At 52.8% G+C, this 12,933-nt stretch overlaps 1 protein-coding gene across 2 annotated transcripts in view; it reads left to right on the top strand.

The window, feature by feature from the left end:
- NOS1 (nitric oxide synthase 1) overlaps positions 1-10,658 on the top strand; it is a 74,442-nt gene extending 63,784 nt beyond the window's left edge. For both annotated transcript variants that reach the window (XM_071763764.1, XM_071763765.1), the window contains exons 24-29: positions 62-149; positions 407-528; positions 1,693-1,841; positions 2,705-2,899; positions 3,741-3,859; positions 4,756-10,658. In XM_071763764.1, coding sequence (XP_071619865.1) covers positions 62-149; positions 407-528; positions 1,693-1,841; positions 2,705-2,899; positions 3,741-3,859; positions 4,756-4,771 — 689 coding nt within the window. In that variant the 3' untranslated portion in view covers positions 4,772-10,658. The remainder of the gene's footprint in view (positions 1-61; positions 150-406; positions 529-1,692; positions 1,842-2,704; positions 2,900-3,740; positions 3,860-4,755) is intronic.
- Positions 10,659-12,933: the final 2,275 nt, after the last annotated feature.

Genomic DNA, 12,933 nt, shown 5'->3' with positions numbered 1-12,933 from the left:
CAGGAAAGCAACTGGAGTAGTTGGCTGGTGTGCCAAGCACAGATCTTTTCTCCCCTCCTAGATGGAGAAGGACCAATCCACCACGGAGTCTGCTCCTCTTGGCTCAATCGGATACAGACAGATGAAGTAGTGCCCTGTTTTGTAAGAGGGTAAGTGGTCCAGGCAAGGGGTGAAAAAGATGGGTTGAGCCCCCCGGCGGGGTGCCCTCCAGCCTTCTTTGCAGAGCCCCAGAGGTGTGGAGAAATCAGGGCTGGATTTGGGAGCACCCGGGTCCCTCTTGGGTGCCCTTCTGCACTCAAATGTCACTTTGGGGGATTTTACCTCTTTTTACACCCCTCCTTCTCTGGGTGGTGTCTCAGCTCGAGGGAGGAGGCATCTTGCTTGGGTTTAACTGGTGTCTTCTCAGTGCTCCCGGGTTCCACCTGCCCCAGGACCCACAGGTCCCCTGCATCCTCATCGGCCCCGGCACCGGCATCGCCCCTTTCCGCAGCTTCTGGCAGCAGAGGCTTTTTGAAATCCAACACAAAGGTGGGTGGATGCTTGTTCCTCTTTGTTCTCATCTCAAGCAGCTCTCAGGAACCCTGGGCCAGCACTGTGGGGTGTCCAATCTCCTGCCCCAGTGGAGGCAAAGGGTTTGCTGAAGTGGCACTGTCCCCAGTGCAGGCTTGGGGCTCAGCCCAGAGCCCCCAAACCAGCTCTGTGAAAACCCTCAGCATGTTTTTGGTGGCAGTGCTATAGTGCTGGCATGGGTTTTCAAGGGTTGTTTAACGTAAATTCATTTACAATATATATTTTCACTGCTCATTTTTGCACCATTTAGGGGTAAAAAGTTAAATTTCTCCCCCAAACCTGGCACAAGTGTGCCGTGTGATCCTGGCCATGCACTGGCATTAACTCCTCCTTGCTGGTTTTCCTCCCTCCCAGTTTGGCCAAGGAAGGGCCCTGGTTGTCTCAAACTTGGTGCTGGGGTTGCTGGCAAATCTGGAGGGAGAAAAATTGGTATTGGTGGTTCCCAGGCTGACTGCTTCCCTTATTTAAGTTCAACATGAGCCATCAGTGTGCACTTGCAGCCCAGAAAGCAACCAGATCCTGGGCTGCAGCAAGGGAAGTTTGGCCCAGGTTGAGGGAAGGGATTCTCCTCCTCTATTCTGCTCTCCTGAGATCCCACCTGGGGTCCTGAGTCCAGTTCTGGAGTCCCTTTTACAGGAGGGACATGGAGGTGCTGGAGGGTGTCCAGAGAAGGGCCACGAGGATGCTCAGAGGGCTGGAGCAGCTCTGCTGTGGGCACAGATGGGAGAGTTGGGGTTGTTCAGTCTGGAGAGGAGAAGGCTCCCAGGAGACCTCATTGTGGCCTTCCAGTGTCTGAAGGGGCTACAGGAAAGCTGGGGAGGGACTTTTTGGGATGTCAGTAGTGATAGGACACGGGGGGATGGATTCAAACTAGAGGAGGGGAGACTCAGATTGGATGTTAGGAAGAAGTTCTTCCCCATGAGGGTGCTGAGACCCTGGCCCAGGTTGCCCAGAGAGGTGGTGGAAGCTCCATCCATCCCTGGAAGTTTTTAAGGCCAGGCTGGAGAGGGCTCTGAGCAACCTGAGCTGGTGGGAGGTGTTCCTGGCCATGGCAGGGGGGTTGGATCTGGATGGGCTTAAAGATCCCTTCCAAGCCTGAAAATGTTCTGATTTCTCCCCCAGGTCTGAAGCCTTGTCCCATGGTCCTGGTATTTGGGTGCCGACAGTCCAGGATTGACCACATTTACAAAGAGGAGACACTCTTTGCCAAAACCCAAGGTGTCTTCAGAGAGCTGTACACAGCCTACTCCCGAGAGCCAGACAAACCAAAGGTGGGTGGTGGGCACAGCTCTGGTCCTGGTGGGCAGCCCTGGGTGAGCACAGCCTGGGGGTGCTGGTTCCTTGGCCCAGGCATGGTGGCTCATGGTCTGGAATGCTCTGGTTTGGACGGGTGCAGCATTGTGCCCTTTGCAGGGCACCCATCCCTGTGCCACCTCAGGAGGGATGGCACCCAGTGGGGTGGCACAGCACAAACATTCCCTGGGAAACCAGGCTGAGGGATTGGGGTTGTTCAGCCTGGAGAAGAGGAGGCTCCCAGGTGAGCTCAGAGCAACCTTCCAATATCTGAAGGGGCTACAAGAAAGCTAGGGGAGGGCTTTGGACACAGGGGTGTGGTGAGAGGACAAGGGGAATGGGTTAAAACTTGAACAGGGGGGACTTAGGTGAGACTCTGGGAAGAAATTCTTCCCTGTGAGGGTGGTGAGATGCTGGAACAGGTTTCCCAGGGCAGCTGTGGCTGCCCCATCCCTGGCAGTGTTGAAGGTTGGATGGGACTTGGAGCAACCTGGGCTGGTGGGAGGTGTTCCTGACCATGGTGAGGGTGAATGATCTTTGGGTCTTAAGAGCCAAACCATTCTGTGATCTCGTCCAAGTCCTTCCAGCTACCTGGAAGCAGGGCTGGTGATGAGATCCATGGTGAAGGTGTGAAAATGCAAGAGCAAAACGAGGGTTTGGTGCTTTCTCCATCACTTTTCCATCCTTGTGGGTCGTGGGAGATGCAGCCATGCCCCCCCCAAGATGTGGTGGTGGTGGTGTTGGCTCCAAGGCAGCTGGTGCACCAGAGATGGCCAGAGGCGGATGGGGCTGAGAAGCTGTGCTTAACCCCAGCTCCCACCTCCTCCTCCTCCTCCCTCAGAAATACGTGCAAGACGTGTTGCAGGAGCAGCTGGCCCAGACTGTCTTCAAAGCTCTGAAGGAGCAAGGAGGCCACATCTACGTCTGCGGGGACGTCACCATGGCCGGGGATGTCCTCAAGACCATTCAGCTCATCGTGAGGCAGCAGGGGCAGCTGTCAGTGGAGGAGGCTGGAGCCTTCATCAGCAAGCTGAGGGTGAGCAGAGGCTGCACCACCAGCCACAGGTCCTGCCCTGGGCACTGCACCTGATGCCTCCTCCTGCAGAAGGGGCAGCACCCAGGACCTTGGTGCTGGGGAGGGGGGGACTGCAGCTCCCACCCACGCTGCCTGCACCCAGGAAAGGTCAGGAGCATGATCTTTGGGCGCTCCTGGCTTTGCAGGACCTCTGCCCTCAGCCCACTGTGAGCTGGTTGCTGTGCTGAGCCCTGACATGAGGTTTTGGGGAGCACCTGGACAAGCCCTCACTGTCCCTCCATCCCTGCAGGGCAGCCTGGGGGTCCCCCTCCCCACACCCCCTCTGGCTGGGGGGCTGTCCCTGGGCAAACACCTTGCTCCAGGTGTTGCAGCTGAAGCAGAAGTGAGCAGAGTTTGGGACACAGACCTGAGCAGCTCTGCTCCTGCCCAGGATTACAACTCAGCCCGTGGGTCCCGTGGGACCAACACCCCCTGTCCCACGTCCCCACGCTCCATCTAGGAGCTGAGGGAGCCCAGAGCCAGGGTTTCAGCTGCTCTGCAAGCAGAAGTGATCACTCACAGGCTGGCCTGAGGCTTCTTGCCCCGGGACTACCAGCACTTGAGAAGCTGTAGCCCCCCCAGCATCTCCATCACTGCCCCCCCACAGTGAGCTTGGGAAGTTCCTTTCCCTTTCTTGCTGATTCCTGCCCATCCCACCAGCCCTGGGGACAGTCCCCAGGACACTTGCTGTCTACTTACTCTCTGCCCAGACCAACCAGAGGTCCCTGGGGCTGCAGCCACCCTAGAGGTTTGTAAAATCCTCTTGATTTCCCTCTGCCCCCCCTCCCATCCCGTGTTTCAGGACGACAGCCGATACCACGAGGACATTTTTGGGGTCACCCTGCGTACCTACGAGGTGACAAATCGCCTTAGATCCGAGTCCATTGCATTCATCGAGGAGAGCAAAAAAGATACAGATGAGTGAGTTGACACCTTTGACTTTCACCCCTGCAACCTCCTCCCAAATGTCTGGGCTGTGGGATGGGGAGGGAGCTCTTAACTCCTGCCTGCCCGAGCCCTCTGATAGCAGGGGATGAGAAAAAAACATTCGATTTTTGGACTGGGAGCAGAGAGCGCAGCCTGGCAGGCTCTCTGGAATAGGACCAAACCCCCTGACCTAGCTGTGGTCAGACCTGAACATCCCATCCAAAAGGAGATGCAGGGTCCTGCCTGCTCCCAGGCCTGGGAGGTTTGCAGGATCTGTGGAGAGGATCTGTGCAGGATCTGTAGCTTTCCCCAGCTTCTGTGCTGGCTGAAGGGGTCCTGGTTGGCTCCAGGGAGCAGGTACCCACAGTAGGAGAGGTCTCCTGGCTGTTCTGGACTATTTGCTGTTATAAAAAACAACTATAAGAAGTAAAAAAAAAAAAAAAAAAAAAAAAACAACAAAAAAAAAATCAAGAATCTTGACATTTGCTATGTTTGTTTCTGCTCCACCATGCCCTGCCATTTGCTCAGCTCTGTCTCTGTGGGAGTTTCCCTGGCTGGGCAGAAGGATTATTTAGGATAAAGGATGAGGGGCTGCATAGATCTTGCTCTTCATCCTCACTTTGGGCAGCCTGGGGTGCAATTCAATCCCTGCCCTCCAGGCTCTGCCATGCAGCACCCAGAGTGGGTTTCCCAACATCCCTGAAGCTTGGTAGGAATGTTTTTCCAACTCTGGGGGCTGCACTGTATACACCGTGCCTCAGTTTCCCCCTTCTAGGTGGGGATAAGGTGCAAAGGGCTCTGTAAAACTCCTTTTACAACGTTGGCCCTTGGGAAGCCCTCAGTCCTCGTTGCTCCTTCTCAGGCCAGGCTTTCTCCCCTTTCCCTTGCAGGGTTTTCTGCTCCTAACTGGACCCTCCACCCCCAGGGAATGCCAAACCAGCCCCAGCACCTGCTGCCCCCTCCCTCCGGAGGGCGCTGGGTTTTGTATTTCACGGACACGGGGGCTCCTTTTCCACGGGGACCTGCCCATGGAAAGCACTCTGTCTCGTCCTGTTGTTGTGTCTGATGATGATGATGATGATGATTTTAATTTCCTTTTCTCCCTCCTTTCTCTTGCTCTCTCTCTTGTCCTGTGGCGGTTTCTTTTCACCCCCCTTTTCCCTGGATCTCCCCACTGATGGCTTTATAACCTGCAGTGGCTCTTAACACAACTTCACATTTCTCCTTCTTCTCATGAGGGCATTTTGCAGCTGCATGAAATCCCCACCTTTGTGATGCATTTGTGGTTTTGGTGTTTTGGGGGAGCTCAGAGGTGGCAGGGCAGTGGCTGGGTCCTGTGGCTGGACCAGAGCTGGGGGTTGTTTCCCCTTTCCCCATCTCAGGGCTTGGCTGAACCCTTGCATTTTTGTGGCTTTCCTTTGGACTTGGACAGACCTGGGCAGATGATTTCTGATGCCCTGCTGCCTGTGAACATTGTTCAGCCTCAAGCAGCGTGGTTACCAGTGTGTCTGCTTTGATCCAAAGGGTGGGATGGCTCTGATTCCCATGGCATGATTTCTCCTAAATCACCTCTGAGCTACGTTTGCCTCTTCCTCTGCACCCCCCCGGCCCCCTCCTTTTGCTCGATTCCTTCTTTTGCTGGCATGAAAGCCCCCCCACAGAGGAACCAAGCACTGAACACACAGCCTGATGTGTATGCTAGGGAAAAACCTCAGAGCAATGCCTGCTGCTTGGCCAGGCTGCCCTCCAGAAGGCTTTACAGGAGAGACGTGATCTGCAGCCACGATGCTGTGGGGAGAGGCTGAGGGCCCTGCTGCATCCCAGAGCTTTGCATGCTGTGAACATGTGAACCCCCTCCCAGGTGAGACTGGAAAGCCACGAGGATGGGAGAGCAGCAGCTCCAAGCCTGGCTGCCAGAAGCACCCCCTGGTAACAAAACTGAGTTGGAAGGCAGCACTTGGAGGGTTACGGAGGCTCCTTGGTGAGGATGTGCCAACTGAGGACTCTTGAAAGCCCAGAGAGCATCATCTCCACCTTAGGGCAATCTCCTGAGCAGTTCTGGGACAGCAGATCCCAGCCTCAGGGAAAGTGCCAGCATGGAGTGACCTGCCTGCCAAGAGAAACACAGGTGGCATCTCGGTGGCATCCGTCCCCTCCACGGGCTCTGCACCCCCTGCCAGAGGCACGAGCTGTCTGCCGGGACATCTCATGTCAGAAGGGAGGTGAGGTGGGTTGTAAGGATGCTGTGTGATCCTGGGCTCTGACACCTTCACACCTCAGCCCTGCTGCCAAAATCTGGCCCCCCAAAGCAATCTGTTAACACCATCACAGGACAGTGTCAGTCCTTTTACCAGAGGAAAGCTGTCTGCGAGGGAAAGCATCTGTGACCTTGTGTGTCCTTCTTCCTTCTCCTTCCTTCCTCATCCTGGAGGTTTGTTCTCCCTCACTGCCAGGGTGAGGACAGCAGGACGTGGCTGCAACACTTGCTGGAGGCAAGGGACCCGGGGTGACATTCTGAGCTGGTCACTGCTGAGCCTTTCCTCCTGCTCTGCTGAATTCTGCACTGATGGAGCAAAGCACCTGCACTGGTGACAGCAGAGGGTTTGTCCAGGACCTGCAACACTGAGCTTGATTTCAGAGGGCTGCCTGAAGCCAAAATCGGAATGAAAAGAGCTTCAGGAGGTTGGTTGCTCTCCCAGTCCAAGGCACAAGCTGAGCTGGCTCCCTGGGCTCTGCAGCTAACCCCATCCTCAGCCAGGACCTTTCCTACTTGGCTCGGACACCTCTCCATGTCCTGCAACCCTCTTCTGCCACATTGACTCCTTGAGTCCTTGGAACAGCTCCAGCTCAAAATCCAGGAGCAAAATTCACCGGGAGAATTCTGAGACCTGGGTCTTGGCATTGCTGGTCCCAAGCAGAGCCTCTCTCCTGGTGTGTGCTGGGAATGACGGAATGGAGGAATGAAGGAGTGATGGAATGAAGGAATGATGGAATGCTGCCACGCTGTGGCCAGAGCCCCGCTCGCAGGGCTGGCAGGGTGGCCAGAGAAGGGACTGAAGTTTGTGCTTTGTGCTACTGCCAGGGGACTTGGTGACCTGGAGGTGGAAGCAGGGAAAAGGCCAGCCACTGGTCCAGCTCTGTGTGTTGTGCCCTAACCCCAGGGCAGGCAGTGGGATGCTGAGCTGGGCTCCTTTTGCAGCTGGGATGTGGGAATTTGGGCAGGGGACTGGGGGTTTCCAGCAAGCCTGGCCCTAGCCCCCAGTCCTCTGGCTGCACAAACAGAGCTCAAAAATATATTAAACTCATCCCCTCCTTTTGGAAAATTTGATTCTGGCTCTCCACTTTGTGCTCTGGTCCTCCTTGTAGTGATGCAGCCTGAAGAGGAGGTACTGCCCAAAGGAATGCTCTTGTCTTCATCTTCTTTCCAGCTCATCCTGGATTGTTGGCAATCAGATTTCTCCTGCCCTGCCTTCTGCCTGTATGGGTGTCACAGCTCCCATCTGGGGGTCAGATTGCTGCTGCACTTGGTATCTGAGATGAACTGGTTTGCTTTCCCTGCTCCCCAGAGCTTGCCAGCTCCATCCCCCCCTTCCACCTGAGCCGCTGGTGACAGGAGTGGGGATCACGGGTAAGGGGCCTTCAGGAGGCTGCCCAGAGAGGTCTGTGCAGGACAGACACCCAAAGCCACCTGGAGTCCAACAGGCATGGGGCAGGTGAGTCCTTCAGAGCCCTTTGGAAGGGAAATGCTGCTTTAAGGCCAGCCTGGCCCTGGAGGAGAAACATCTTCCCTGCCATGAAGGTCCCTGAAGTTTCTGTGTCCCCTGGAGCTCTGGGCTGCCTCTCTGCTCCCTCTGCCTCCTTCACTCCTCAAGCAGCTGCACTGCACTGCTGGGAATTTTGATTCATGAGTTTTTTGTGGAGTCAGTCTCAGACATCTTGCTTCCTCCATCCCCCTTACCTGCAGGGGCTTCTGCACTCCCTTCCAGCTTCATTTCCTCCCACAGCAAAGGGGGAAATAAACTTGCTGATCTGCTTTATCATTCCACAGCTGCAGCTCTTCCAGCAGGTGTCTGCACTCTTCTCATCTGGCTGTGACCTTTCTGATGTGTGGGTGTAGCTACAACCTCTCTGGCATGGATAAACAGCAGAGTGAGGTGGGGTCTGCCACAGACCAGGGACAGGAGCTGCTTGGGGCTTGTGTCTCCAGGGCACTCAGGTCACAAATCTGTCACCTCTGGGTCCCTGCTGCCCATCCAGGTTCTTGCATAGCCCCATCTGGCTCCTGCAGCAAGGGGATATTGGACCTGATGGATACCCAGCCTGATCCAGCATCCTGGTCCCTCTCTTGGAGGTTATCCACCACTGCTTGTTTTGCAGCAGCTCAGCTCCTTTTCACTCTCCAGGGATTAAAAGTAAAGAGGCTTTTCTCTAAACAGATTCAATTTTCAAGACAACATGAAGTGAAGGGTTTGTTTTTTTCAAAGATTTTAATTTGTAGTTTTTTCCAATGTCCCCAGAAAGTTACCTATGAACCTGAAAAATCATGGGAAATGGTCCTCTGTTTCCCTAACCTGCTGTGTCCACTAGCAGAAAAAAAATAATTTGTTCATTCAGAGCAAGGGTTTCTACTGCCTGTGTTGTTGATGACTTCAAGGGTTTCATCTCTCCAAAAGGACTGCCTGGGAGTTTGTTGTTCTTCTGCTTATGAGAGACAGCAGGAAAATAATGAGACTTTTGCCATCAGGACCAGACTCCCAGATGACACCTCCAGGACTGCTGCTGGCCAAGCCTGAGCTCGTTGCCCTAGAGGAACCCAGCCACTCACATCCATTGAGTTTGGGCTGTCCCTGCTCTCTGTCCCTTGTCCCATGCCTCCACCTCCCTGGGGACTCTGCTGACACCCAGGGCAGTGGGAACCAACCTCTGTGCATGCCCAACAAACCTGGAGTGGTGTCCTCAGTGGCCACGGCTGCACCTATCCAGAGAGGAGATGGGAAGAGACAGGAGCAGCATCAACCTGTGGTCCAGGCTCTTTGGTTCCAGTGTGTGATGCCTCCCACCCCATCCTGGGCTCTAACCCAGGCTCCAGCCACCTGGATGGAGCTCCAGCCACCATTCCCTCTTCCCCATCCCAAATTTGAGGTGAACTGCTCAGCCAGGTGGCAATGGACTTACAGTGCCTTGTGCTGGGAAGAGGCTATTGCAGCAGGGTTGTTCTCCTCTTCCTGCTCTCCCCAGAGAGAAGAGGCGGAGCAGAGATGCTCGCAGCACACAGGGACTGGGGGTGACTTCATTTTACCAGTGATGGGCAAATTCCCCCTGGGCCAACCCAGAGCAAACGTGCAATTAACGTGCCAGTGATGAGATTTCAGGGGGAGGTGACACAGGTTTTGGGTGTGCGTGCAAACTGGACTCCTGTGAGCACCTACCAACTCTGGGAAACCCCTTTTTGTCCAGCTCTGGGAAGGAGGTGTCTTTGTGCTTGAAGCTTCAGAGACTTGCACCAAGGCCAAGCTTGCTGCCTCCTGATTTACACCCCTGAAGCTGTTGCAGCTGTGCCAGGGGGATGCTGCAGAGAGCATTCAGCATGGTTTGGAAGGAGAATTTTGTGCTCCAAAGTAAATTTTATTCCTGCTTTGACTGGGGACCAGTTTCCAGCTTCAGAATTGCTCTGATAACTTTGCAATCGCTTTGATAGTTCCAGAGGGGAGCCCAGTCCCTTCCCAGAACAGATGGAGGCACATTTTCAGGACCATTCAGCTTTGCCATAACTCTGCCTTTGTTAGAATAATTTTTTTTCTGCTGTAACCGGAGGAACAAAATTTGCCCAGTGCTGAACACTCTTGAAAACTCTATTCCTGAGCTGGGACAAAATTAGTCTGTGATGTGAATCCTCCCAGATACAAAATGCTCCCCCCCAGCTCCAGATTCAGTGGCATTGGGGACTTGCAGGGTCAGGATTTCACAACAGCAGCAGTATTTTTGCCTGCCTTGCCTGCAATCCATGACTTTAGTAATCCATTTGAAATCTCCCCTTGACAGGGAGATCTGAGCTCCACAGCTCCTTCCCCAGGGCCATGTGTATTTATTTCATAGGAAAATCAGGGGAGCTGGAGAAAGCTGATGAGATTGCTGCTGTAAAGTTAAACCAGACCTTACCAGAGGTTGAAACTGGCTTGGATTTTCCCATGGGTGCAAGGGTAACTAGTGAAATAATGGAGTGGTTTAATGCAGATCCACCTCTTTCCTGCTCTGTCAGGAATGAAGTAGATTAGAAACTCTTGGCCTCCACCCCTGCAGGTGTTTGGCTGTGACGGATGTTTGAACCACCAAAATCAAAGGAAAAAACAAAACAAAACAAAAACAGACAGGAAAAACCCAAACAGGTTTTGAATTGACAGATTTCAAGGAGGAAGAGAGCACTTAAAAAAAAAAAGAAAATCCAACTTTGAAGGAAAATCCAGGCTTGCCTAGAGAAGCCCTGGTTTAACAGGAGTCCCCAGGCTTTGCAACTTCTCCTCACTACCACTGCAGGGAAATGGGTGAAACATTTGGGGCTTCTCTTGGTTGAGGGGGCTCAAAGCTTGAGGAGCTTTTGTGGGGCTGCAGAAGAGCAGGAGTGAGGAGCTGGGCTGTGGGCAGATTCCCCCACAGCCTGACCAGAGTCCATCAGACTGGTTCAGAAATCTGCTAGTGAACAGCACTGGGCAAAAAATTTTTCTTCTGGGGGCATTTCTAATACTCAAAGAAAATCAAAGACTAAAGACTGCAGAAGTTGATCTAAAAAAGCAAATTATTTGGGGCTTTTTTTGTTGTTGTTGTTGTTGTTTTGTTGTCCTGCATTGGCTTTGGGTGAGGAAAGGGAACAAAAAGCTGTATCACATTGTTTGGGACAAAATATTCTTGCTGTAATAATTGCTGATGGAGATTTTTAAACTTTTCCAAGGGCCTTAATGTGTACTCAACAAGAGGCATGAGTTCTGCTCACTTCTGAACCTGCTCTTTTGGTTTTCTGTGTGCTCGTGGCATGGAATTGTGTCTTAACAAAACTTAACAAAATCCTCAACAGGATTTCCAGAAGCAGAAGGTGGTGTTTGAGGAGCTCAGTGTCCAGCATTGAAGTGATGGCTTTGAAGCCGATGAAATTCAATGCGAAATTTCCGCTTTGCTAAAATTGTAGGAAATAGGCAAATGCCCACCAGTCCCAAGGTTAAACATGGCTTGCTGCCTCCAGATGCCTTCAACAAACAAACAAACCAACCCTGGGATCTGTGTGCTGAGAAGAGCTTGAGAACACATTCCCTGGTCTGCAGCAGCATCCCCAGAGCTCTCCCAGAGCGTGCTCAGTTCCCCAGGCAGTGGATGAAGGGAATAAGATGACTTTCAGCCAGGACTCATTGCTTTTTAGATTGCATGTGGTGAGAAACATGAGTACTGCCAGCCACCCAGGGAATTTGATATTCAGTGCCAATTAATTTTTGTAATAGGAACAGGGATTTATTCCCTCGGTTCCCTTAGGCACCTTTGAAAAGCGTAAGCCTCAAAGGTTGGTTTGGATATTTTTATTTTTTTTTTATTATTATTATTTTTCCGGTGGCCTTTTTCCCTGAAGAGCAGCAGTGCCAAGATGAGTAAGGGGACCAGGCTGTGAAAGGGTAGCACTTTTGGGGCAGGGCGCTCACAAACTTTTCCATTGCAGAGGTTTTTAAACTCTTCAGCCGTGAGTAAATTCTGCTCTGCCAGGTGGGACTCCAACCCCTCGCTGCTCTCTGGTCCTCCTGCTCCTCCCTCCCTCCTTCCCTCCCCTCAGCACCTCCTCATGTCACTGTGCCTTCATTCATCTGATGAAGAGATGCCAGGATTTAAGGCTGGCACATTGGCTTTGCTCTCACTTTGCATCCCATCAGTGTGGAAGGGGGCTGGGGGGTGAGCTCGTTGTGCAGCTTTTTCCTGTGGTCCTAAGGCAGGTTTCTACTGAGGAGCAAAGGGGTGGGGATGGTGGGAGCAGGGCTGAGCCGGTGTTGGAGCATAGCAGTGCTTTTTTTCCCCTACCTCCGAGCTCTCGATGCTGCTAAAATCTCTGCCATTCGTACGATGTCCTCCAGCCCCCCCTCTCGGACTGACTCTGGCTCTGTTCGCAAGATATCCACACACACTGTTCTAGAGCATGCACCTCTTCCTGTATAGTTCCCATCTCCCGATTTTATGGAATACTTATGCCTGTTTGCATTACAGTCCAAATAAAAAAAAAAAAAAAAAAAAAAAAAAAAAAAAAAAAAAAATCCAGAATATTTCGTTCTTATTTCTGGGTTTTTTAAAGCTGAAAAGTCACTCCTGGTACCTCTGCCTGGTTGACTACCTGTGATGCCAGAGCACTATAAATAGAAACGGTGGCATCAGTCAGAGTTATCTGCAAGACATAAATACCACAAATACCTTCCCGTGAGGTTGCTTGAGTCACAGCATGACATGTGTCACATCCCAGGTGCCATGGCCACCAGGAAACTGCTCCAGTCCTGGGAGAAGAGCTGCTTGCACACAGCCCAGGGCAGCTTTCCCATACCAGAGCCTGAGGAACACTGCAGGACCCCAACTCCAGGCAGGACCTGGGCAAAAAAGAGTGGCCATGGGTAGCCAGGAGAATGGGTCAGAACAGGGCTTGTTCCATGGGAAGGGAGAGCTGGAGAAGGGGGCACTGATCTGCCTCTGTTGAGATGGGCGGGCATGGGTGTGATAAGGGCAGAAAGACCCCAAGGTGTCTGCAAGAGGAGGGTGAGAGGCTGAAAGGCAGGAGGGAACCTGGCTGCCCTGGTGTCAGAGGTTAACACTGGCCTGGCTATTAAACCAAATAACAGATGCTGCCTATTCATCCCCCCCTTCCCCTCCCAGATAAAGAAAGGAGAGAGAATAAGGGAGAGAGACTTATGGAAACTAAACTACACAGCTTTAATGAAACAGTAATGATAAAAAGGAAAAATTACTAAATATATACAAATAGGAAAATTGATACCACGTTCCTCCCCCCTCTCCTCCAAGAACTCTCACATCACTCCCAAGGCTGCAGGGCA

Source organism: Heliangelus exortis, chromosome 19 (assembly GCF_036169615.1).
Source record: "Heliangelus exortis chromosome 19, bHelExo1.hap1, whole genome shotgun sequence".
Taxonomy (NCBI): domain Eukaryota; kingdom Metazoa; phylum Chordata; class Aves; order Apodiformes; family Trochilidae; genus Heliangelus; species Heliangelus exortis.
This window is presented reverse-complemented; position numbering and strand designations above follow the sequence as displayed.